The following is a 24,247-nucleotide window of genomic DNA, read 5'->3' on the forward strand; positions in this document are numbered from 1 at the left end:
AAAAAAAAGATAGTAGAGGCTAAGTAGCGTCTAGCTCGTCTCTACTGGGGCAGATTGCTACAAAAGCCTCCTGTGACCCGGGCTGGAGCTATTTTTCTTTCCTCTTCTCTTCTCCAGTGCCCTCGAATGTTTCTTTACTTTTTTAGAGCCTTATCTTTGACTCCGTCGCGGGTTTGTGTCGTCTATTTTGTTGCTTCAAGAGCTGCTGCTCAAAAAAAGCTATACCTGATCCCCATCCTCCTCCTCGCCCATCACATCCCCTACCCAAGCCTCAAACCGAAACTCCAACAACAGTATCCCTACCTCCAGCCCTTACGACTACTACGACCAATTCCTCTGCCAACACTACTATTGTACTTCCTACATCCACAATGGCTCCCGGAATCCTGTCTCCTGTTCCGGGTAACTTGAACTCATCTTTCTACTCGACCATGCACGGGACTTCTCGTCAGGTCTCCGCCCTCTCTGCTGCCTTTGATAACGACAGCATTTCACAGAATGGCCGTTCCACGCGCCGAGAGTCTGGCTTTGTCCGCAAGGCCAATGGCGTCGGTAATTCTAATATCACCAGCGTAGTGCAGTCTCTGCACCGCCGTAGCGGCGATGAGCTGGGTAATGGTGCTTCATCTCAGCTCCTGAACACCTCTTACCACTCTATTATTGAGTGGATTCGTTCCGAGCGTATGAGCCACCTGCCCCCAGAGGGCAGCAGCTATGACAAAGTTCTCTCTTGGGCCCAGCTCTTTGTCGAACGACTGCACTCCTTCGACACTGGCATTCAAGACTTTGCTGGCGACAGCTATCTTGCCGCCCAGCTGTCCTATGGATATTGCTCTATGCTCCTCGAGGTATGTTACATTGCAATTCCATTCGTCGAATCATAGGGACTGACTCAATTTCCTTCTTTGAAATAGCTCGGCAAGGAGAATGCGCCAGCTTTGATGATCTCTTTCGGCTTCTTCTATAGCACCTCCTCCGCTCTGGTTAATCTCCTAGAGCGCACCGAGCTGTTCTCGGTGTCCCAGGAGATCAAAGAGCAGCTTATCCTGGCACTGGCTGACTTGGTTACACTTGTCGCCAGTGTGTCCACCCACTTCCACAAGGCTATCCGTGGGTTGACCACCGCTTCGGTGTCTGTCAACATCTATGATACCTTCCCTGGCCAGATCCAATCCTTCCGTGAGCGCTGCGGAAAGATCTCCGAGGCTATGTGGCGGCACCAGCTTGCCAAGGAGAACATTGACACCGAACGAGGTAAGAAATTCATCATGCCACATCCAGTGTCTATCCTTATCAGTTGCTAATCACATATGACTCTTTCAAGTTTCCGTTGTCAAGTCTGTCCGATCTTGGCTTGCCCCCGAAGACCGTGTCCTCAGCCGCCTCGCCGAAAACACCTCCCACCTCGCCCACGAACGTGAGGAAATGACTTGCCTTTGGTTGGGCTCATACTTGACTCGTTTCTTGAAGAGTCAGGACCACACTTTGTCATTCTACGGCAAGCCTGGATCCGGCAAGACCGTTCTTGCTTCAGTGATTGTTGACCGTCTGCAAGAGCAGATTGGTGGAGTTACCTACAAGACTCTGTTCGTTCCAATCAGTAAGTATTACCTCGCAAACGATCATATCATGCTATGAGTTTTATCTAACTTGGCCATCAAATAGACGCTCGCGTCCCGGCCGAGACCACTCCTATTGCCATTGCCAAGACTATTCTGTACCAACTGTTTGAGAAGCGCATTGGTAATGTTCAGCTCCTGCACATTCTTGGCGATGCCTATGAGCGTAGCCGTAAGACAACTGGTCCCGCGGACTATGAGAACATTGTCTGGAACGCTTTGGAGCGTGCCCTGGCAGCTGCTCTCCGCGGTGCTAAGGAGCTGGTCATTGTTATTGATGGTCTTGACGAGTCTACTGGCGGCGAAGCTGCTTTGCTCCAGAGACTGACTGTCGCCACTTCCAACGCTGTCAACGTCAGGCTCATTACTCTTGGTTCCGAGAAGCCTACGACCAAGGAGAATGTGATGGCCGTTCCTATCACGGACGATCGTGTCGCTGATGATGTCTCGGCCGTCGTCCGGTCCATTTTCGAGGGTAGCCGCACCTTCCGGGAAATGTCCGAGTTGGAGCGAGAGACTGTGATCGACCAGATCAGTGAAGCTTCCCATGGCTCATTCCTTTGGGCTAAGCTTGCTGCTAAGCATGTTCGCCATGAGCACACCACCGATGCCTTCCGCAAGACTGTTGAGACCGTGATGAATAGCAAGTGGACTGTCACTGACTTTGTCACCCATGTCCTTGCCTCCCCCGAGATTAGCGAGGATGCTAAGTTCATGCTTCTCTGGCTTGCTACTGCTGAGCGTCCTCTTCTGGTGAAGGAGCTAGCCACTCTAGCCTCGGTCCAGCTCGATAAGCAGACAGTCTCTGACCGCAAGATTGACGTTTTGACTATCCTGAAGCCTTTGACCTCTGTTGTCTTCATCCAGGATGGCCAAGTTTACCTTCGTCACGGACTCATTCGTACTGCCGTTCTGGATGTGTACAGCAAGGGCAAGCTGATTCCCACTGTCAAGGATCGTCATGCCGACTTTGTCACTCGGCTGTTTGTCTATATTAAGACCACTGTGATCGAGCAGCATGAGCCTTCTCTGACTTCGCTGGACCGCCACGACACCAGCATTCTTGTCCAGAAGTTCCCACTTCTTGAACTTTCAGTGCGCTATTGGCCTCACCATCTGAAGAACACCACTGTCTATAGCACCGGTGGAGATGCTCTTACTGCAAAGGAGTTTGGCAAGCTGTTCCCCGCCACTGTCACTTTGTTGCTGCTCCAGAACACTCTCTGGCAGAACATCACCACCCCGACTCTCCTAACATACCTGACCATTGTCAGCAACCTGAGCCGCCATATCCTGACAACAAACCATGTCGTCACTTTGCAGTCTATCATCTCCTTGGCTCTTTTCCGTCGCGACATTAGCCACATCACTGAGTCAATCCCGCTGTTCTACGAGATCACTACGATCAGTCGGACTCTGCTTACTGTCAAGCATATTATCACCATGCAGATGTCTAGCCTCTTCCTTGACCTCACCGTGGAGCAGGTCACCACTACCAAGACTGACATCATGGTCAAGCGGGAGGAGATTCTTCTTCTCATCGTTGAGTGCTACAAGATTCACTACGGCAATAACTCGGAGAAGGTTGTCACTACTCTGAAGACTCTGATCGAGCACTACCGCCTTATCAAGGAGGAGAAGAAGATCAAGGAGATTGAGATTCTGGTGCAGACTATTACCGGAACTCGCTACGATGGCGGTGAAGAGACCACCACTCGTGGTGATCTTCACGTTCATCTGAAGGGCCACAAGCAGAACGGCGAGACTGGCATTCGCTTCATTTTGGAAACCGAGGTCGACGAGTACCAATCTGAGACCTTTGACTTTGAGGCCCTCCTCCTGCAGGCCGAAAAGCTCATTGCTGAGGGTCGCATTGCGGAGGCCGAGCGTATCTACGTTGAGATCTGGCAGCGGGCTAGCAAGGAGTGCCGCACTCAGTACTCTGAGTACTGGGAGCAGATCAAGCTGAAGTCGGTCACCGTCTACTCAAAGTTCCTTCAGTCTCAGAAGCGCGAGTATGAGGCCTCTTCGATCCTGTCCAGCGTCTGGGAGGAGTACCGCAGCACCAGCCTGTCTGTGTCCGAGTCCACTTCTTCTCACTTCCAGGAAATCGCCAAGGTCATGACTGCTGTCGGACTCTCTACCGCAGCTCTGAGCATTTTCAAGCACTGTGCCCATTACTACAAGAGCACCAACCGTGCTGAGTCCTCGCAGTACACGGAGATCCAGAAGAGCATTGAGCAGACTTCCCAGCAGGTCATGCACCAGGCCAGCTCCTCTTCTTCCGTCGTCTCTGAATCCGTTCTGGAAGAGATTGTCTACGAGGCTTCCAGATCCATCACCAAGATTGACCAGAGCTCCTTCACTGCCACTTACACTCTGGTTGAGCTCTATGTCTCCCAGCACCGCTGGAAGGATGCAACTCGTGTTGTCAAGAAGGTCCTGCTCGGACTCTGGCCATCCTTGTTCGCTCCCTCCATTCAGGATGTTGTCCTCCCAAGCCAGCACGTCGAGAAGTGTGTCGACCTTGCCGAGCGTCTGAGCCAGTGTTACCACTATCGCCGTCGCTTCACTCGCGAGGAGGGCATCCGCATTCGTGTCTACCGCGCTGTTCGGGCTGCTAAGCCTGTCGATGACAAGTTGCGCGAGCGCGTCACTACCGAGCTGATCCTCTTCTACGAGCGCTCTTCGCAGCCCGACCGGGTTATTAGCACTCGCCAAGAGCTCTTGGACGACTACATTACCCACTATGGACCTGAGCACCCCACCGTCATTAAGACTCTCTGGATCCTTGCGGAGCTGACTCGTCCTCGCCCCATCTCTATCGAGTACTACCAGCGCATCATCCGTGCCTTGAACAAGGATGCTCCTCATTGCCACCCTGATGCCATCGAGCCATTGATCATCGTGGTCACCGAGCTCTGGAACCAGAGTCGCTACTCTGATGCCGTGCAATACTACTCGCTGCTCTTCGTTACGTTCTTGAATGAACCTAAGAAGCACGCCAAGTTCCAGTTGCCCGATTTCGTTCAGGAGTTCTTCACCCGGTACACCCACTGCCTGCGCAGTGTGCGTACTGAGTACACCAAGATCCACAAGGTTACCGTCGACTACCAGACTAAGGTCAAGGCGGTCTTTGGTGCCACTGCAACGATCACCATCAAGGCTACCGTGACCTTGGCCAAGGTGTGCCAGGAGTCCAAGCGCTTCGAGACCGATGCCATTGCCCTTTACGAGGAGCTGCTCACTATCCAGACCACCGAGATTGACCGAGATGAGATCACCGCCATTCTCGATGGTATCTACGAGGAGCAGACTGCTATTGCTACCTCCAAGTCCGAGTCGGTCTCTGCCACTCAGATTGAGCGTGCTTCCAAGGTCCTGCGCAAGCGCATCACTTCCGTTCGTGAAACTTACGGCTGGGCTCACGAGGAGTCTTTGACCAAGCTGAAGGAAGTCATATCCTTCCACTCCAAGCACAGCGAGTCATCTGAGTCCGTCCTTTCGGAGCTTAGGGAGTCGACCGTGCAGATTCTGCAGACCGAGTCATCCTCCACCCGCCTTGTCGCTGCTGCCTCGACCATCGCCGCCAGCTACATTGCCACAAAGCAAGTGACCAAGGCCACCGAGTTGACCCAGGAGCTGTACCGCCAGGTCGTGATGAAGGACACGACCAACGTCAAGTCCACCAAGTTTGATCTCACTTCCAAGGGTCGCCAGAGCCTGATCTTCTTGGCTCAGCTTGAGCAAAGCCTTCGGCAGCGAAGCTCTACCATTACCGAGATCCTGGCCGAGCTGACCACCGAGTACGTCTACTTCGAGGAGTTCCGCAGCCACATCACCTCCAAGACCAGCTCTTTCCACACTGTCTCGGTTTCTGCCTCCCGTCTCTACCACTTCTTGCTCTCGAACAACCGCCAGACTGCTGCTATTCGCGTCTTCGATGACTACGTTGCCTACTTCCTGGCTACTGATGGCAAGCGCACCAAGTTGACCGAGACTAACCAGGTGAAGATCTTCTTGTCTACGATCTTGGAGCACTTCAGCACCCACAAGTCAACCAACTTTATCCGTTCGGTTGGTATTGCCAGCAACTACCGTGTTCTTGATCTCCTCCAGAAGAAGAACTACGATGGTGCTTGTGATCTTGCTATCGCCTCCTTCCGGTACATCTCTGCTCACGATGTGTACCGCTCTGCCGCGATTGTCAAGTTTGTCTTCACTCTGGGTGTGTTCATCACCGGACGTACCATTGTCCCGCAGCCGGATCAGGCTACCCAGAAGAAGCTGCTCGGCGTCTCTTCTGTCATCATCCAGGAGGTCCTCCGCGTCATTAGTGACTTGAAGATCAATCTTGCTCAGGTCAACTTGGACTACCTGAACATTCTGATCGGTGTGCTCGGCGAACAGGAGAACTATAAGAACCTTGTCTGGGTCCTTTCCAGCCTTTGGAACAGCCGCAACCAGCAGATCAACTGGTCGCCTGTGGTCACCCTCCAGCTGGCCCGTCGCTACATCCTGGCCCGTTACCTGGTCAACGATGCTCTCAGTGCTTCGCGCCTGGCCGAGGACATTGTGTACAACTGCCGCCGTGTCAATGGCGCCCGTCACCAGAGCACTCTCGAGATGTCTACCCTGCTGTCCCAGCTGTATGCTGGAATCGCCAAACGCTACCAGTCTGAGAAGGGTGGCCAGCACATGGCTAACAAGTACTACAAGAAGATTGCCAGCCTTCACGAGAACCTGCTCCGCATTTTCGTGGACCCCTCCCTCGCCGAGTTCGAGGGTGGCCTCGACAGCAGTCTGAGCATGGACGGCTCAACCTACGACCTTGACCTCGGCGATAGCACCCCCCACGGTTCTATTTCCGACGGTCAGCAGGTCCGTCAGCACCTACAGCTACTTAAGCTCGCTGTCCAGCGTCTGGGTGCCTGGCCCAAGGACTTCAGCGAGTACGAGCGATTGAATGCCGATCTTTTCCTTGAGTTTGGTGATGAGCTCAAGGGTGTTGAGGGTGTTGAGAAGTGGGATCTCAAGAAGTTCGGTGCTGGGAAGGCTTCTGGTAATGAGGATCAGCTGAGCTTGGAGTTCAAGACCTGGGAGCTTGATCTCGTTCAAACTGAGGAGGTTGAGGAGGAGCTGTAAAATGCCTTTTCTGTTTGATTTTACGAAATTGTCTTGCGCTTTGCGTCTGTTATGTTGTTTTGTATGCTGTATAGTTTGTGTTTATAGCTAGTTTGTGTTTATATCGAGATACACACAATTGCAATGGCTCTGTTCAAATGATTTTTCTCCCATCGCTGATGTAGGGGTCTTAAATTTTTGCTTGTTTCTAAGTTGATAATCAGCGAACATAGTGTTACTTCGGTCGAATGGGTGACGTCCCTTGTTCTGGATACTAGTAGCCGTGACGAGGCAAACCCTATAGCTAAGGAGTTCTTATTTATTTATAGCGCTCGTCCGCGAAAGGAAATCAAAGGGCATGGTTAGTAGAAAAAAAGGGGTTCGGACCCGTGATTCCGTTATTGACGAGTAGACTCGACTGAGACAATTTCCCCAATGTGGCGTGCGCCTAGTCCACTAGAGGAACATAAGCAATCTCGCTACAGAGTTCCCAGAATCTCGCGTGAGCTTAGCACAGGTTACACTTTTGAAATCGACAAAATGGTCCAATCAGATTCGCCAAATTGGCGGATTTTACCGCGAGTGGGGATAAGTGTTCGCCTCACGGACCCTGACAGATTTCAAGGCACAAGTCGAGTCCATTCGGGGGGCACACTTCGTGTAAACTGTAAAGTAGAAGAATATTTAATCCTTAGGGTCCTCCAGTCCCACCTGTCCTTACTTTGGGTGGCTCTCTTTTCGTTTTCTATCCGACCTCACATTTTCACAATTTCCTTCGTCCATCATCACCACCATGCGCAACTTCTTCACCGTGCTTCTTTTCGCCGTCTCAGCGCTGGCTTCTCCCCAGCCACAAATCACTAGCAGCGGCGAGTCTAGCGGCAGTGTTACCAATCCCGATGCCGACGCGTCTGCTGCCTCTGCTGCCTCCGCGCTGGTGGCGGCGATCCCCAGCTCCATCCTGACCGTAATGGAGACAGCCATCCCTGCCTCATGGCAGGACGAGGTTCTCACGGATCCTGCATTCCGCTCCTCCGTCGCAAGTGCGGCCGCGGCGGGAACTTATCCTGCTTGGTACAATGAGCTGCCTAGCAGCGTCAAGGCTTGGGCGAGCTCGAACTTTGATGCTCAGATTCTCGGAGTCTCAACTACCTCGCAAGGTGTTGCTTCCGAGACTGGTTCTTATGCTGTCACGACGGGTGCAGCTGCTACTCAATCTGTCTCAAATGCTTCGCAGATCACTTCATCTGGATCCTCCTCTGCTGATTCTGCTGTCTCCGGCTCTACGTCTGCTTCATCTGCTGCTGCTTCGTCTGCCAAGTCGACCGGTGGTGCACCCGCTCCTACTAGTGGTATCGCTATGGGCGTTGCCGGTGCAGCTGGTGTGCTTGCTCTGGCTCTTGCCCTGTAGAGTACCTACTCATCCGGCTATATACGAGAATTTCACGAAAAAGTCGTCTGTTTAGAATAGCACTATGCATATTTACTGTCGCGAACATAAAAGGGTTACCGTTTAATCTACTAATATCCAATTCGAACAATTAGCTAGCCTTACACGTCCTCTATCTTTCATGGGAAGCTTTATCCTACAAACTACCGAATAGGTCAGGCTCTCTGTCTTAATTGAGGACAATTCGTTTTACAAGATCACGGTCACACGGTTTTCATGAAAATAGGGCGATACTTCAATGCATCAGCCATGCATGTGTTCGTCATATGCAAAGTCTAACTCGAGAAGTAATTTGCAGCGTATTAGAACTCTCAATCCTCACTTCCAAGAAGAGATTTATCATAGCATCCCGCTATCTTCTGATGGCGCAACCCAAAAAGATCGTTGAACTTAAACCAATCTCCGGTCAAGGGATCCCGAAAGCGAACAGACCCGTCTACGTCTTGCAGACCCTCCAAGACTTTTCCCACTTCATGAAGGAGGTCGGTTGAAAACCTGGGACAGGAAAGGGTTTCAGAAGCAAACTTGTGATTTCGACAGCGAAGAAATCCGTCAACTGTGGCTTTGGCTAGCACACGGCGCACGAGATGTCCCGTGATCAAGTACTCCGCGGAAGAGATGTGTTCTGCCGAAAGACATTCGATGTTGCTATCGACACAACAGTCCCACTCACCCTTGTTGGTGAGAATGATCTTCTCCATTTGCTCTGCCATCGCGGTTTCCAGGCCAGTCACACCACACATGTCGGCAAATCTCGCGAATTCGATAGCAGCCGAGATTTGCAGCCCATGGTCTTCCGGATACGTCATGTGAAACTTGACTTGGCCCATGTAAAGCCACTGAATTAACGCCTCGAGGCTTTGCTCTGAGACAACACCTTCGATGTCTTCAAGCACGGCGGTCTGGGTCTGGCCTTCGGAGAATGGACCGTTGAACATCTTCGAGAAATAGGGCGCTTGGCATATAACACCCTTCGAAACCTGATATTCATTATCACTGGATTTCACGCGGATGGTGACTTGGGGACCGCCGAAGGTAGAGGTAAGTCTGATAACTGGTCAATAAAAAACCTTTGAGTAGAGCAGCTTACTCACGCTCTGGCAAAGTCCTTCGCACTTGCTTCCAGTAGGTTAATCATCGTAGCAGACCGGGCGTATTAGAGCAAGAGAGTCGTAGCTGAAGAGAGAGTCGTGGCTCGAGAGAGTTGAGTAGAGTTGAGTCGATGAAGAGAGTTGAGTCGATGAAGAGAGTTGAGTCGATGAAGAGAGTTGAGTCGATGAAGAGAGTTGAGTCGATGAAGAGAGTTGAGTCGATGAAGAGAGTTGAGTCGATGAAGAGAGTTGAGTCGATGAAGAGAGTTGAGTTGATAAAGAGTCAAGTAGATAAGGAAAGAATCAAGTAGTTAAAGAGTGAGTTAAGTGGTTGAAATTCCTAAGACGTGGAAACTCTCTAGAGCTCAAAGAGAGTGTTAAGAAGTTAAAAAGAGAGTCCAAAAGTTTCAAGTATTAAGTAGTCAGAGAGAGTTAAGGTAAGAAGAGAGTAAAGTGGTAGAAAGATCTATATAAAAAAGTTCTCACGAGATTCCCATAGAAGGTTCGATCATATATAGTTTATCTCCTTCCTTGATTTATTTTCGATCTTTAACTGAATTTCGGTAGATAAGTATTCGCTCACTCAAGACGTCCATTCTCGGCTCTAGATAAAGTAAGTCAACTTTTTCTAATTAATTAAATATGGAGAAGTAAATGAGAAATAAGTAGGAACAATAACCTTAAAATATAAGCTTATGTTTGCCCTGTTTGTCAAATGTGAGGCTGAGCGCTCAGCCGCAATTAGCCAACTTCCCTTAAAAGGCCTAGGGCAAGGTTGAGGCTATTTACTTCCCTTTTAACTTACTCCCGGCCGTCTCCCATAAACAACAAACAACATACAACAAAGCAGCAGCAGCAGCAACAAACAACCACACAATCATGGCTACAATCCCAGTCAAAATCCGCAATGGTTTCCTCCCACCTAAACCACCCCCAACAGCTCAAGCCCACCAAATCAACTTTGAAACATCCAAACCTGCTCTCCCAAAATACAAAAACCACTTCGCCGCCGTGATAGAAGACTTCCTCACCGAATCCGAATGCAAAGAACTCATCAGCCTCGCCGAATCCAGCACCCCCACCGGCTGGGAACGCGCCATGATCAACATCGGCGGCGGGAAACAAAGACTCGCCACGGAAGCCCGCAACTGCGCCCGCATAATGTGGGATACCCACGACGTCGCGGAGAAACTACTAGCCCGACTAACGCCATTCCTGCGCGACTTTGATATCGAATCGTTCAGCGACCGCACCAGCGTTACTGGGCTCATTGGCCGGGGTAAATCGTACCGGTTGGCTGCGCTGAATGAGCGGTTGCGATTCCTTCGGTATGAGGGGGGTGAGTATTTTAGACCCCATTGGGATGGCCAGTATGAGGCGCCGAATGGGGATGTTTCGTTTTATACTATTCAAATTTATCTTAATGGGGAGGGGGAGCAGGATCTTGTTGAGTTGGGGAGGGCGGAGGACAAGCCTAAGAAGGTGAATCCCGATCCGATGGGGACGTTGTTGGGTGGTGCGACGTCGTTTATTCCTATTCCTAGTTATAAGAGTGGGCATGAGCAGTTACGGATCTTTCCGAGGACGGGGTCCGTTTTGATCTTTCAGCATAGTGGGCTAATGCATAGTGGGGATCCGGTGTTTAGGGGGACGAAGTATACTATCAGGACTGATATTATGTATCGTCAGGTATAGTTTCTTTGTTTGGAATGTATCTATATGGCAAGCCGGTTGGTAGTGGAAGAAGGGAGTTTGTATATAATCGGAAAAAATGTATGTATGTTTCAAACTATGAACAAAAACAAGAAAATGGCTTATTTACAAAATATTCATCACATCGCATAAACCCAAACAGCAAAGTTTTGTTGCCAACACCAGAACGACCCATTCATGCTTTACAATCTTGACGAGCTGGCCGGAGCATTAGCGGCACAGCAGGACGAGGAAAATGCATTCGTCGACTGGGTATCGACACAAATCGCCGAAGGAGGCACCCAGAGACCGGGGTTCTTCTCGTAGAAATTAGACGCGCGCAGCATGATGCTGACAGGCTCGGCGGGCATGATGGGGAAGTCCTCGGTACGGGGGAAGTGAGTGAGACCGAACTGGAGGTAGCAGACGATATCGGTGTTTTCGATGTTCTCGTTGCGCTTGGCCCAGTCGACAATGGTCGAGTTGTAAGGGTGGTTCTCCTCGCCGGTGGACTGGCAGACGTAGTCACCAGCAGGGAAGAGCTCGTAGTCCTTGTAGGGGGTGACCCAGAGGGGCTTGCGAGCGAAGCCGGCGCGGTTGTAGACGGTGCTGCCGGGCTTGGCGAGGAGAGGAGGGCAGTTGTTGTTGAGGATCTTGTAGCCAATGGGCTTCTTGGCGACGGTGTTCATACGGTTGGGGTTGATGATGTCCCATGAGCGCTGGGTCTCGTGGCAGTAGTCGGCGGCGCCCTCGAGAGAGGTGCGGAGAGGGGTCTTCTTGCTGAGGAAGGCGTTGCCGTAGGGGTTCTCGGGAGAGCCGACGGGGGCGTCGGCGGGGACGGCGTCGCTCTGAACAACGGTGTTGTTGGGACCGTCGATCTCGGGATCGATACGGAGGGAGAAGATGTGCTGGTGGTTGTGGGCGGTGATTTGAGGAGCGACTTGAGTGCCGTAGGGAGCGGCCACCTCGGTCTCGTGCAGAGTGTAGGTGTTCAGCATACCGGTAAGCTTCATCTCGAGCTTGTAGGTGCCGTCCAGAGTGAAGGTGTGGTAGAAGCCGTACTCGTAGTTGGCGGCAGTAATGATCTGAGAGATGATGAGCTTGCGGTCACGGGCCGAGATCACGGTACCGTCACGGTAGTCGGTGTGCTTGTACAGGAGGCCGTTGTCCTCCTCGTGGATGCAGATGGCGTTCTTGACGACGGCGGCTTCACCATTGGAGGTAGACATGACACCGTCCATGTAGTGAATAGCACCCTTGCAGTCACAGCCCAGCTTCAGGGAGTTGGTCATAAGACCGGTACCGTACTCGCCGACATCGAAAGCGTGCTTCTTGTGGTGAGGCTTCTCGGGGCAGCCGTAGGGGACAACCATCTCGACGACGGAGATGCGGTTGAAGAGAGTGCGCTCGCGGTCCTCGTACATGTCATGAGAGCGGACATCGGAGATGACGATACCCTCGCGGTAGTTGAAGCCAATGTGCATCTTGTAGTTGGCCCAAGAGAGCTCATTGCCGCGAACCTTGAAGGAGACACCCTGAGGCTGGGTGATGTCGATAGGCTTGAGGCGGTCGTGAATATATCCATCACCGATGAACTCGGGGAGGTAGTTGTGCTCCTTGAGAGGGACGGGAGTGCGCTCGCCATTTACGGTGCGAACGTCAACACTGAGGACCTCCTCGGTCTCGGTATCGGCAACCACGGAGAAGTCCAGAGGGTGAGCGTACTGGTTGTCGAACTCGGAGGCACGGTAGTAAGCCAGACCCTGCTGGAGACGGCGCTCGAAGCCCCAGCGCTCATCGACACCGATAGCCCAGGCATCGAAGAAGACCTTGCTCATATCGTTGATACCGATCTCCGTGCAGGCGCGGATAACGCGAGCATCCTTGCGGGCAATGCGCTCCATGACATCGAGATCCTCGAGGGTGAGAGTGGGCATCACATTCTTCACGGCCTTGTATTCCTCAACCTTCTTGGTCTTGAGGTTGACAATGACCTCGGCGATATGTTGGGTCTCGCGCTCAATGATGATGGCGAAAGCGCGGCGATCGGGAGCGGCAGTCTTGCCGGCCCGGAAGGCCTGGTACTCGGCCTTGCGAGGCTCGCGCAGGGTGATGCAGTTGAACTTGACGGTCCTGGGGCTGGCATGGTCGCGGATGATCTGAGCCGTATCGGGGATTTCCCGAATGGTAAGCTGGTCTGTATGCACATAATAAGTCAGCGGTCGGGTTTCTAAGGGAGCAAAAAAAGCAAATGGCAGTACCTAGCGGGTGGGGAACACCCTGCGGGAGCATCGCAGTGGCAGCGACACTCTCGTAGTCTCCCTCCCGGAAGATCGTGTATCCCGGGATGGATGTGGTATCGGGGGCAGAAGCCATGATGGAATATAGTACAAGAGAAGGACTTGTAGAGGTGTAGTAAATCCCATATCTCGTGCCGTCCCCAGCCGGTCTTTATAGCCAAGTGGTCGTCTCTATCTTCATCGATAGAGTCCGCAAGGACCTGCCGAATCGGGCAGTTCCAAGGATGTCTGGTTCAGAAACCAAAAGTCTCGCGACTCTTCCCGAGTCCACTTCAGTCCACACGGTGGATTCTTTCCTCCCGTTTTCTCAGTTTGGTCAAAGCCTGGAGAAGGCCCTTTTTGAACTTACATTTGGTTCATCCCTTTTGCCTTCTTGCATTGCCATTCCATAATTCTCGTTTCGTAAGTCTTTGCCTTGCGGAATTGATAGCCAATCAGAAGGCGAATAGTCGAGATACCCTGACCGAACGGCATGTCCAACACCAGAAGCACAGACTGTTGTGCCGATCGGGCAGGTTGACCCTACAACGTGGACAGATTAGGATTCTCCAGCCTCCGGACAACGTGACTTGAGATTCAAGCTTATCTTTTCGCGGGGAAACCACGTGAGTGGCAGTCTTTTGGGTCATCATAGAGCAACTTTTTAAGACTCTTGACCTATTCAGGGATAGACTAGATATCGAATAGTATATAGTCTAGGTAGATTCAACGATGTAATAAAATACTATGTGTTAGATAGACTTGGTGTATTCTGCCATAAAATATCTGCAACAGGACTTGCAGATTGAGATTCGCAGCGCCTGCTGTTATCGCGACCATCCTTATCGTTGCGTGGACCTCCCTCTTTAGGACTAGCGTCTCGACTTTGCGGTGGCCAGTGGCCACTTGATTCCCATTGGATCTCCTCAACTATTCCCCACGCTTCCCAGTCAAATCCCCCGACTCGATTCTCTGGACTCTGGAGATGCCGTGTGGGGCCTCTCTCCAGATTGCCCGTAACCGTGCATCTCATTCGCCTTCTCGAATTGGCATGTCGTGCCGAATCCGTTATCAATGATTACCACCGATGCAAATGCAAAGCTAGCGGACTTAAGAGCTTGCACATCGTCAGTTGTCCTGCATCGCCTGTTCTTTCCTCCCAAGTCAGTTTTCAATAATTGATCTGATCATACAACATCATGGCCTCTTTATCCGTTCAGTTGACCGCCCCTAATGGCCGTGTCTGGTCCCAGCCGACCGGATTGTTCATCAACAATCAATGGGTCAAGTCTTCGGACGGCGACAAGATCGCGACCATCAACCCGGCGTACGTTTACAATAGGGCCGGATGATCAAAGCGATCTATCTTGGAGAGTTTGCGCAACTAATCCTTTTTTTATCGATTCAATAGAACTGCTAAGGAAATCACCTCGGTCTATGCTGGTTCCGCACAAGATATCGATACCGCTGTTAAGGCTGCGCGCGCGGCCTTGAACCACCCCAGCTGGCGCGATCTCCCCGGAACCGACCGCGGCAAGTTGATGAACCGCCTTGCGCAGCTCATTGAAGATAATCGCGAGATCCTCGCGACTATCGAGACTTGCGACAATGGAAAGCCGTACACTGTCTCGCGGGACGACGACTTGACCGAGACCGCAGAGACTATTCGGTACTTTAGCGGTTACGCCGATAAGATCTTTGGACAGGTCATTGGAACCACTCCCGACAAGTTTGCCTATACTGTCCGGGAGCCGGTTGGTGTTTGTGGCCAGATTATTCCGTAAGTCTTTCACCCGGTCAAAAGTGTTGGATTGGACCAGTGGGTAGAATGCAAGCAGCAACTGACCTCTCTCTCTTTTGCAGATGGAACTTCCCTCTTTCGATGGCCGCCTGGAAGCTGGGCCCTGCCCTGGCATGCGGTAACACTGTCGTCCTCAAGCCTGCCGAGCAGACCCCTCTCTCAATTCTATTCCTCGCCAACCTGATCGTGGAAGCTGGCTTCCCACCAGGTGTTGTGAACATCGTCAACGGCCACGGAGCCGTCGCAGGTGCCGCCCTTGCCTCTCACATGGACGTCGACAAGATCGCTTTCACCGGAAGTACCGCTACCGCCAAGCACATCATGAAGATGGCCAGTGTCAACCTGAAGAACATCACTTTGGAGACTGGCGGCAAGAGCCCTTTGATTGTCTTTGACGATGCGGATCTCGAACAGGCAGTGGAGTGGGCACACATCGGCATCATGTACAACCAGGGCCAAATCTGCACAGCGACATCCCGTATCTTGGTCCAAGATAAGATCTACGATAAGTTCCTGGCCGCATTCAAAGCCCAAGTCAAGAACGTCTCCAAGGTCGGCGATCCCTTCGACGAGTCCACCTTCCAGGGTCCCCAGGTAACCCAGGCCCAATACGACCGCATCATGTCCTACGTCGACGTGGGTAAATCCGAAAAGGCCACCCTCACCTATGGTGGTAAGCCCTTCAAGGGCGTTGGCGATGGCAAAGGTTTCTTTGTCGAGCCTACCATCTTCACAGACGTCTCCCCCAGCATGCGCATTTACCAGGAGGAAGTCTTCGGTCCCTTCGTTGTGATTGCTCGCTTCAGCACTGAGGAGGAGGCTATTGATATGGCCAACGATACCACATACGGCCTTGGCAGTGCCCTCTTCACGACCAACTTGACTCGCGCTCACCGCGTTGCTAAGAAGATTCAGGCTGGTATGGTCTGGATTAACTCTAGCAATGATAGTGATTGGCGTATTCCCTTCGGAGGTGTGAAGCAGAGTGGTATCGGTCGGGAACTGGGCGAGGCTGGTCTAGATGCTTATTCTAGTATCAAGGCTGTTCATGTTAACATGAGGTCTAAGCTTTGAGATATATCTGTGTGGAAATTTTGTGTTATAGGTTGATCAAAATGGATACTTGTACATTTTACGGAATTTGGTTCCTCGTTAGAGGTCACGCGATCTGAAATAAGATCAAGCACAGCCATGATTTATCATAGAGATAGTAACGGAGCTACAGTGGCGACCGTAAGGTTGTTGCCTTGGATACCTGGGAATATTATGATACTTGCATTCCTTGGGATTTTAACAGTTTTTCCAGTCTTAATTAACGGATGAACGCCCTCCATAACGCATCATAAATTTATACCACCGTGGAATGTCCTCCACATTGATCAACAAGAACTTACGTAAACCCAGTCCAATCCTCTCAAAGCATTCAAATCTCCAGACCAGTATCAGTATATGATGGCAAGAAACTGGTGTAATATGTTCATGCATCACTATCATCAAGAGAACCAACACCACCAGAAGAACCAACACCACCACTACTAGCATCACCAGAACCACAAGCAAGGCTCTATTCAAATGATTAAATTCCAGCTCGTCATGTAAAGTATATGTTGTTCAAGTGGTACGAATATCCTTACCATTTCCTTCGTGATGACCACCAATTTCTTTGCCTCGAGTGCAAGATCCTTCAGGTTTTGTGCAGTTGGATCGGCTTGCTTCAGGGCCATTTTGGGCCTCAAGGCATTATATTCCGCTGTTACAGAAGCACACGTGCTGTCTTGACGCGGGATTACCTCAGTCGATGAGGGATCTTGGAGTGGCAAGGCCGTGATAGCCGTGGCACTGAATAGAGAGGTAAGAATGAATGTTATGACTCGCATTTTGATGTCAAGAGAGTGTTTGTTTTTGTGGTGGGCTTTAGGAATGAAGATTTGAAGGTAAATGATACGAATCTTTAAAAGTGAGGATGGGAATGGAGGCTTTATACTTGATCACCTTCTATCTACACCCTCTGGCCATAGATTTGCCGATAAAAATCTATAGCGGACGATCTACCTAAGTAGTCGCTGAAATTTAATAGTAAGTCTCCATATAAGTAGCTATGTTAAATATCTTTCATATAAAGACGAGCTATTTAACATTTTGCCATTTGATTGGCTCATCATAAAAACAAAGTCTACCAACTCAGCAGATCGCGAACTATAAAAGAGCCGTTGGTCTAAGCATTGATGAATACTAGGTACAGAGATGGTCAGACCATATATTGGATGGTTTATTGTATTAAAATCTCGTAGTTAGGAAGTTCGTTCTTTATCGTTCTATCAGACTTTCCTTTTTATCTAGCTGGTCTGGGAAATCACAGTTAATGCTAGAGGAAGATAGTAGTGATTTGGACTAGAGCCCATTAGAATATAGATATCCATCTTTTCCATCAATATATCTTATGGCAACCTTAAGCACCTTGGCACTATCGGCCACGTGGGGAGTAGTCGTGGAATGACGTAAATAAAACTGTTCACACTGGTGGCTAGGGCGCTTCAAACCAGTCAAGCCGTACTTTAAAAAATATGTCGATGTTTCGATGATTCCTTGCAATCGAATGGCAAATTATCACATTTTTGTTGATTATTGGTTATAATTCGTTTCTCTATGAGGTTGCAGCCGATCCACCAGGGTTGTCTCTTTCCAGTCGCTCTATCGAAATATTGGTACCTTCTATCTACCTCGTTTTCGTTGGTACTGATATTATAGAGTGTCCCAAGGCTCGCCCCCAGAGTACAAGACTGGCCGCCCGTTGATGAGCACATCTGAGTGATCTTGCTCAAATTTCAAATATACTTCCACCGCACAGGAAGCCAAATCCAACGAGCCAAGCGGTGAATTTGCGCTAGGGGCACTCGGCCTTGTTTAATTTAAGTCCTTCCAATTTCAGCGTTGCGTAAGTACCCTAATCTGAAATGCTATGAGTTTGTGAATAAGTCAATGGGGGTTATTTTGGATGCTCAATGTAGAAGGTATACTCGCTGGTGCTGCCAAGTACCAACCGGATTATCGGTGCCAAGGCTCGGTATGGAGCGAGGGAAGTCTTCGAGCAGGTTATAATGCCATTGGAGTTGCACCTGTACCTGGAGGTATCAAGTCGGCTTCACGATTAGTCGGGGTATGGGGTCTTATGAGTCCGCCGAAATGGCCCACTTGGCGCTTTTGAAGCCTAGACTTGCCGCTGGGTACTAGACCAGGCATTGTCCTCGTTCTCCGGATTCTGCTTAAATATTGTCTCCAATAGGACATCGTGCACGTAAGATTGAATCTTCCCGTTTGGGAAGGTAGACGCGGCTTGCAGAAGGTGCACTCGCGATCGTGAGATTCACGTTGTAATTTGCTAGCTGACATTACATTCCTTCTCCTCATATCTCAGCTTCGTGAGACGCCAGTGCTTCGGCTTTTTTTGTTCATGGGTCGAAACGTGTTGCAAATTTTCGCTACAACCTACGAATTCTGGGGTAGCCGACCGTAGATCGCACTAGCTAACCCAACCATGCCACCAAACAAGGTACCATCGGACGATTCCTGGAGTACAAGCGACACATTAGCCTAATCTGCCTAGTCCACCCTGCCGATACTGCATCGTCAGTTAATTTAGTGGACCCTTGTGGGTGATGTATGTAATATACAGTAGTGCGTGCGTGTACCTTCCCGAAAGGGTTGCCGAGGCGAAAAGGCGCCGCGCTTCCCCGTGGCGATCCCCCGAGGAGGCCGACACGGACCGACTCTAGACCTAGCGAGCAATTCATTTATAAGTCAGGCTAATTCACAGGTCGCTCGACATTGCGAGGGAATTTGCGAGCCAAATATAAGCTCGCCCTTGCACCTCGACCGGAAAGCACTCCCTAGAAAGGTTTAGAGCGCGCTATTTATTCGCGGCTGAGACGTTTGATCAGCCAATCAGAGCGCGTAGCTCGTTCGCGGTGTTATACTTCGCAGGAGCTATATGAACAGAATGAGGGACACAAGTCCCGTTTATCGGTTCGAAATTCCTTTCCATCGTGTTCTCCATTAAATATAAAGCTATGGCCTCTTCAGATACCAAAAGAAAAGACGCCTCCAGCGCCCGACATCGCTCCCATAAAGGCTGCTGGACGTGCAAACGGAAACGAATCCAATGCGACGAGACTCGGCCTGGTTGTCAAAAGTGCAGCTCCAGAGGAGTCACCTGTGAAGGCTATGAGATCCGGCTTCGCTGGGGTGCCGGTATCGCGTCAAGAGGTCGATACAGTGGGGCGGAGAAGCCCGTGAAAGAGTTTATACCGCCGCCATCAAAGCGCCGGTGGGATCTACGCGACAAGGGCGAGCAAAGAGAGGAAGGAGATCATCAGGGTCAGCCCGTGTTGCTATTTAGCTCGAGCTCTAGCGATGGTACTTCGATCCACTCATGATTTGCAACGAAAGATGCTAACTGGATCGTATAGTCCGGTCGATGACACGTTTGAATCAACCCGTTTACGAACGGCCGACAGTGAATATATTGAACGTACCACACGGAGAAAACCAGAATGACTACATACATATCAAGAAACACTTTGAGCTTCCGGCGTCGATGAGGGATTTTGAGAGCGCTCAGGAACATTTACTTGGAGGGAGGTCCACACAATATTCCAAGAATATCACGGGACGATCTGCTATTCTTGCCTAAAATGGCTTCTGTATTGAAATTATGCTTGATTTCATGTCATCTAACCAAGCTATAATATTTATGAATCATGAATTACATCCTCCGAGTCAAATCCAATTCGCTTATCACGTAAACCTCATTATCTAGACACCAGTTGACCCATTTTCAGGTCAAACCTTGTAGATCAACCGGCGGTTCTGCCGATCCGTCAGATCCGAGAACGCATTAGCTAAATCGCTCACATCATCCATATCCCCACTTTCCTCAATCTCGCGTCTGCGTGCGGCATTTTCCCTCGAATAGACAACATACAAGACCGAGAACAGGATGATGTTGATGATAAAAGCCGCAAGGGTGACAAAGACACCAGTCGTATACTTGGGTGCCTCCCGAGAGAGGAAAGTTTGCGGCGAGATAATATTTGCCACACAATAGGCTGAGAAGAACAGTGTGCCAGTCACGGTCTTCTTGGTATATCCTGCGATGTTGGCCGCGAGGATCGAGTACATCATGCCTCCAGCTGCGGCAACGATCGGGATCAGGAAAATGGCGGCGAGATGAGAGCTAAGAGTAGATGACTTCACGGGAACACCGTAGAGGATGCCGCATGCAATGATTCCTGGAATGTAGCAGGCAATGATGGTAAAGATCTGCTTGCCTTGTCCCCACTTTGATGAAAGGAAGAAGCCGACGAGGATCATCGAGGCAGCCATAATAGCGCCAACGGGGATCTGAAGCAACACAGCCTGATAAGTGTTGTATCCGAAACCCTTGATGATGATTCCGGTGAAGTTGGTCTGCAGACTGTTGGTCATGTTGTGGCAGAAGATAGCAACCAGCAACATCCACACGCGGTAATCGGAGAGAGTCTCGATAACCTGATCCTTCTTGTGGTGGATGTTCTTGACACCGGTCCGGTTGTCCTTGAGACGTTGGACAGCAATAATTCGCTCTCGGTCTGAGAGCCATTGGCATGTGAGAGGAGTATCCGGGAGAACCCACCACAGACTGGCTCCCACAAGGACAGTCAAGGCACCGAAGATGATAAACATCCATTGATAGGGGAAGATGTTGTCAACCTAGGGTTCTCATCAATATTCTGATCGAGATAAGCAAGGATCTCGATAGCACTTACATTAATGTGTGCGATAGCCCAGAAAAGAACACCTGCCGGGACTGATGCCAATCCGTTCGCACTATACCAAAGACCGATACGAGCTGCCTGCTCTTCTCTCTTCCACCAAGATGAAGAAATCAGAACGAAGCCAGGGTTGAGACAGGACTCGAAGACTCCCAAGAAGAATCGGGCAGGGGCTAGTGTTGCGAAGCTTCGGGCGCTTCCAGTCGCAGCAAGCGTGATACCTTTTTGGAAATGTTAGATGATGCTTCATATTTGGATTTGGGACAAGAAACGAACCCCAGAGGATGAAATTGACAGTCAGGTATTTGCCAGTAGGGAATCGTTGCATCAGGTAATTAGTCGGATATTGGGCAACCTGCAATGAAAGTCCAGTGTCAGTTTCAAGACTCGGGCGTGGGGGAGGAATCGGAAGAATTTCCATACAAGATAACCAATGTAGAACAGAGTGATCAGCAGACTATACTCTTGCCCCTTCAGGTGGGCTTCGGTGATCATGCCGTACGTTGCCGCATAGCTAATAGTCTTTTAAAACATTAGTATCTCGAAAAAAAGTAGGTTACTTGGGCACAGTTGCATACCAACTTATCAACAAACTGAATTCCGTTCACAATCAACATGACCGAAACCAGTCGTAGGTCAATCTTCCACCGCAGCCGTCTTTCTTCCTCGGCGCTATATTCCACGAACTCAGTCTGAAGAATCTGAAGGGCTTCATCTCCATCTGGGAGCTTTTCGGCAAGCACTGCCGGTCGGGTCATTGGTGGATTCTCCATCTCAATGGCCTCCGCGCCATCTTTGTTTGTTTGTGCTGCCATTTTCTGGGAATTGGTCAAACACAGAGAGTGTAAGGACAGAAAATAGAAAAACCCAGGGCTTGCAAGAACCTGGAGAAACTGGGGAGTCTGGAGAATCTGGGGGAGTCGTAGAGACCCACGCCTTTTAACAAAAAACTCCCATGGGCGGATGTTCGTTTCATAGATGCTATGAACGCCACAAAATCATCTCGCCTAATCTTTGCATAGCGGTATAGCGCTTATCCGATATATATTGCGTCGGAAAATCCCCATAATGAACACAACTTGGGCCCTGTGATCAGTTCCTCCCCGCATTTCGAGCTGGAGGTGGAGCCGAAGTATTGCCGAGAATGCCAGCTATCTGGGGCCCCAGGAATCGATCTAGATCCTTTTGGGTCAGGCTTCAAGCCACTAGCCGAAGCATCACTCGCAACCGGTAGTAGATTCGGCTATTACCTCGCTTATAATTTACTAATCTTGCTGTTAGGAAAAGTGTTCTCCCTCGCTGTCAAATGGGATATCCCAATGTTATAGCAAAACTCATCTCGTAAAGACCAAATTTGTGATGATATTGCTCACTGCGTGTTTAAGTCCTGTTGCCCTGCGACTCTGGCAGCAGAATTGCCCAAAATTCTTCGATGTGGATCAAAGAAAAGCTCAAGACCTGGGGAAGAAGAGTTTGCAGCATAAAGCTTAGCCGCAGCTTGACAATCGTCTCCACATGAGTAGCCCCGCAGGGTGCAGAGATTGATTATCCGGACTTATATACCCCTCCATGCCTCGTAGATTCCAGTCAGTTGTTCAAGAGGACTCCTCCTTGGTTGCATCTCGACCCCTGGACTGTATCTTATATCGGACAAATGACGAACGGGGACAAAATATCCATCAACGCGCCATCCCTTGGCGCGAATATTGTCGGATCATTAGATCAAGAGAACGATATTGCTCTGTTCCGAGGCATTCCATTCGCGACCGTGAGCAAGCGCTGGGCTCACAGCGAGACATTGCACTCCCTCGACAATGACTTTGACGCGACGAAACTTGGATACCGATGTAGCCAACTGAACGGCATGGTACTGGTGTCTGGAGGAACCAATGATCCCCTACCCGGAGATGATGAGTTTAAGTGTCTGAATCTGAATGTTGCCGTACCAAGAGAAGATTTGGGCTCGAATTCTAAGCCGTTGCCAGTCATGGTCTGGATTCACGGGTGAGTATTATCCTAAGTGCGTGTGATTTACGACCACTCTAACATCTGTTTCTTTTCTAGTGGTGGCTTTGCTTTCGGTGCGAATTCGGTCGCTCGGTATCGTCCACAGGCACTCGTCTCGCACGCACGCAAGTGTGGCACCCCGATCATCCTTGTTTCAATAAATTATCGACTCGGTGCTTTGGGCTTCTCGGCTTCCGAAGACTTGGCCGAAGAGGTCAATGGCGGCTCCAGAACTCACCCCGTTGGCAACTACGGATTCGTCGATCAACGCAACGGTCTTGAATGGGTGAACAAGCATATTCAAGACTTTGGTGGAGATCCCTCCAATATTACCGTCTTTGGTGTTAGCGCTGGGAGTGTCAGTATTCACTTGCATCTCCTTGCTGAGCACGCTCTGTTCGATCGTGCTATCATGATGTCGGGCTCAGCCCCTGTTTTGAGTCCCAAGGAGCCGGAGGTTTATCAAAGAGACTGGAACCGTCTGTGTGAGAACACGGGAGTTAAAGCCTCAACTGCAGCTGAAAGATTAGAACAGCTCCGGTCGCTGAGTGTCGATGAGATTATGAAAAAGGCAACCCCTGCTGCCATGGGCCCCGTTGCGGACGGCAAGCTGCTCAAGTCGGGATGGACCTACGATGAAAATGTTTCCAACAAGCGATGCAAAGAAATTATCTTGGGAGACACCAATGTCGAAGCTATCATCTTTGATGGTCTACTCAAGCGTCTGTCTCAAGATCGCTTCCATGAAGTGGTTAACGAGGCTTTCTCAGCTGAAAATTCCCAGCAACTATACTTCAAATTCGGTTTCAGCCGTGAGCCACAATCCGAGGAGGAGTTCCGCAAAGCATTCAGGCTTCTTATTGGAAATACTTTGTTCAACTATTCACACGTCGGCATTGCTAAGGCTTCCAAGACCTCTGACGCCTGGAGAGACAAGGTCTACCTATACCACTTTGAGGAGCCTTCCCCCTTCCCGGGTCCCACTCAAGGCATCTCATACCACGGTCTTTGCGCAATGCTTATGCATTTGAATGAGTTGCCGAATTGCCCACCACCAACACAAGAGGTTGCCTTGGAGGCTGCTCGAATCTGGACTGCTTTTGCCCATGGAAACCAGCCATGGGAGCCATTCTCCCAGAATGGTAGATTCATGCGCTTTGGTCCGGATGGAGAGTCGGGTTTGTACGATTTTGAAAGCGATAAGACAAGAGATTACAAGTTCCAGACATGGCTGGGTGAGCATATAGATGAGGTCGGAAGCTTCGTGCGGAGACTTGTGTTGAATCTGGAGAACAACGAGGCCTAGATCAAGTGCTGTTTTACATTGACAGAATAGAATTCATTATATAATGGAACACATTAAACCGGTAGATT

The 24,247-nt window shown here is 50.3% G+C and overlaps 9 protein-coding genes across 9 annotated transcripts; 6 read left to right on the forward strand and 3 right to left on the reverse strand.

Moving 5' to 3' along the window:
- Nucleotides 1-371: 371 nt before the first annotated feature.
- On the forward strand, nucleotides 372-6,764 carry N7496_008394 (NACHT domain protein; the record flags this gene model as incomplete). Its single annotated transcript, XM_056701313.1, has 4 exons — nucleotides 372-848; nucleotides 915-1,254; nucleotides 1,325-1,600; nucleotides 1,666-6,764. 4 exons carry the CDS (start codon nucleotides 372-374, stop codon nucleotides 6,762-6,764), a joined length of 6,192 nt encoding a protein of 2,063 aa, XP_056553376.1.
- Nucleotides 6,765-7,536: 772 nt separating this feature from the next.
- N7496_008395 (uncharacterized protein) lies at nucleotides 7,537-8,154 on the forward strand (the record flags this gene model as incomplete). The annotated part of the gene is made up of 1 exon (XM_056701314.1): nucleotides 7,537-8,154. One exon carries the CDS (start codon nucleotides 7,537-7,539, stop codon nucleotides 8,152-8,154), a length of 618 nt encoding a protein of 205 aa, XP_056553377.1.
- A 350-nt stretch (nucleotides 8,155-8,504) lies between these two features.
- Nucleotides 8,505-9,331, reverse strand: N7496_008396 (BTB/POZ domain-containing protein; the record flags this gene model as incomplete). The annotated part of the gene is made up of 2 exons (XM_056701315.1): nucleotides 8,505-9,240; nucleotides 9,288-9,331. 2 exons carry the CDS (start codon nucleotides 9,329-9,331, stop codon nucleotides 8,505-8,507), a joined length of 780 nt encoding a protein of 259 aa, XP_056553378.1.
- An 832-nt stretch (nucleotides 9,332-10,163) lies between these two features.
- On the forward strand, nucleotides 10,164-10,979 carry N7496_008397 (uncharacterized protein; the record flags this gene model as incomplete). The annotated part of the gene is made up of 1 exon (XM_056701316.1): nucleotides 10,164-10,979. One exon carries the CDS (start codon nucleotides 10,164-10,166, stop codon nucleotides 10,977-10,979), a length of 816 nt encoding a protein of 271 aa, XP_056553379.1.
- A 200-nt stretch (nucleotides 10,980-11,179) lies between these two features.
- On the reverse strand, nucleotides 11,180-13,352 carry N7496_008398 (peroxisomal copper amine oxidase; the record flags this gene model as incomplete). The annotated part of the gene is made up of 2 exons (XM_056701317.1): nucleotides 11,180-13,173; nucleotides 13,238-13,352. The coding sequence occupies 2 exons, from the start codon at nucleotides 13,350-13,352 to the stop codon at nucleotides 11,180-11,182; spliced, it is 2,109 nt and encodes a 702-aa protein (XP_056553380.1).
- Nucleotides 13,353-14,454: 1,102 nt separating this feature from the next.
- On the forward strand, nucleotides 14,455-16,130 carry N7496_008399 (Aldehyde dehydrogenase; the record flags this gene model as incomplete). The annotated part of the gene is made up of 3 exons (XM_056701318.1): nucleotides 14,455-14,582; nucleotides 14,667-15,035; nucleotides 15,119-16,130. The coding sequence occupies 3 exons, from the start codon at nucleotides 14,455-14,457 to the stop codon at nucleotides 16,128-16,130; spliced, it is 1,509 nt and encodes a 502-aa protein (XP_056553381.1).
- Nucleotides 16,131-19,123: 2,993 nt separating this feature from the next.
- Nucleotides 19,124-19,746, forward strand: N7496_008400 (Zn(II)2Cys6 transcription factor domain-containing protein; the record flags this gene model as incomplete). Its single annotated transcript, XM_056701319.1, has 2 exons — nucleotides 19,124-19,469; nucleotides 19,523-19,746. The coding sequence occupies 2 exons, from the start codon at nucleotides 19,124-19,126 to the stop codon at nucleotides 19,744-19,746; spliced, it is 570 nt and encodes a 189-aa protein (XP_056553382.1).
- A 149-nt stretch (nucleotides 19,747-19,895) lies between these two features.
- N7496_008401 (uncharacterized protein) lies at nucleotides 19,896-21,681 on the reverse strand (the record flags this gene model as incomplete). Its single annotated transcript, XM_056701320.1, has 5 exons — nucleotides 19,896-20,804; nucleotides 20,861-21,087; nucleotides 21,143-21,221; nucleotides 21,290-21,388; nucleotides 21,445-21,681. 5 exons carry the CDS (start codon nucleotides 21,679-21,681, stop codon nucleotides 19,896-19,898), a joined length of 1,551 nt encoding a protein of 516 aa, XP_056553383.1.
- Nucleotides 21,682-22,520: 839 nt separating this feature from the next.
- N7496_008402 (uncharacterized protein) lies at nucleotides 22,521-24,179 on the forward strand (the record flags this gene model as incomplete). Its single annotated transcript, XM_056701321.1, has 2 exons — nucleotides 22,521-22,870; nucleotides 22,931-24,179. 2 exons carry the CDS (start codon nucleotides 22,521-22,523, stop codon nucleotides 24,177-24,179), a joined length of 1,599 nt encoding a protein of 532 aa, XP_056553384.1.
- Nucleotides 24,180-24,247: the final 68 nt, after the last annotated feature.

The sequence above is a fragment of the Penicillium cataractarum genome (assembly GCF_028827025.1).
Source record: "Penicillium cataractarum strain IBT 29864 chromosome Unknown utg000007l, whole genome shotgun sequence".
NCBI classification, from domain to species: domain Eukaryota; kingdom Fungi; phylum Ascomycota; class Eurotiomycetes; order Eurotiales; family Aspergillaceae; genus Penicillium; species Penicillium cataractarum.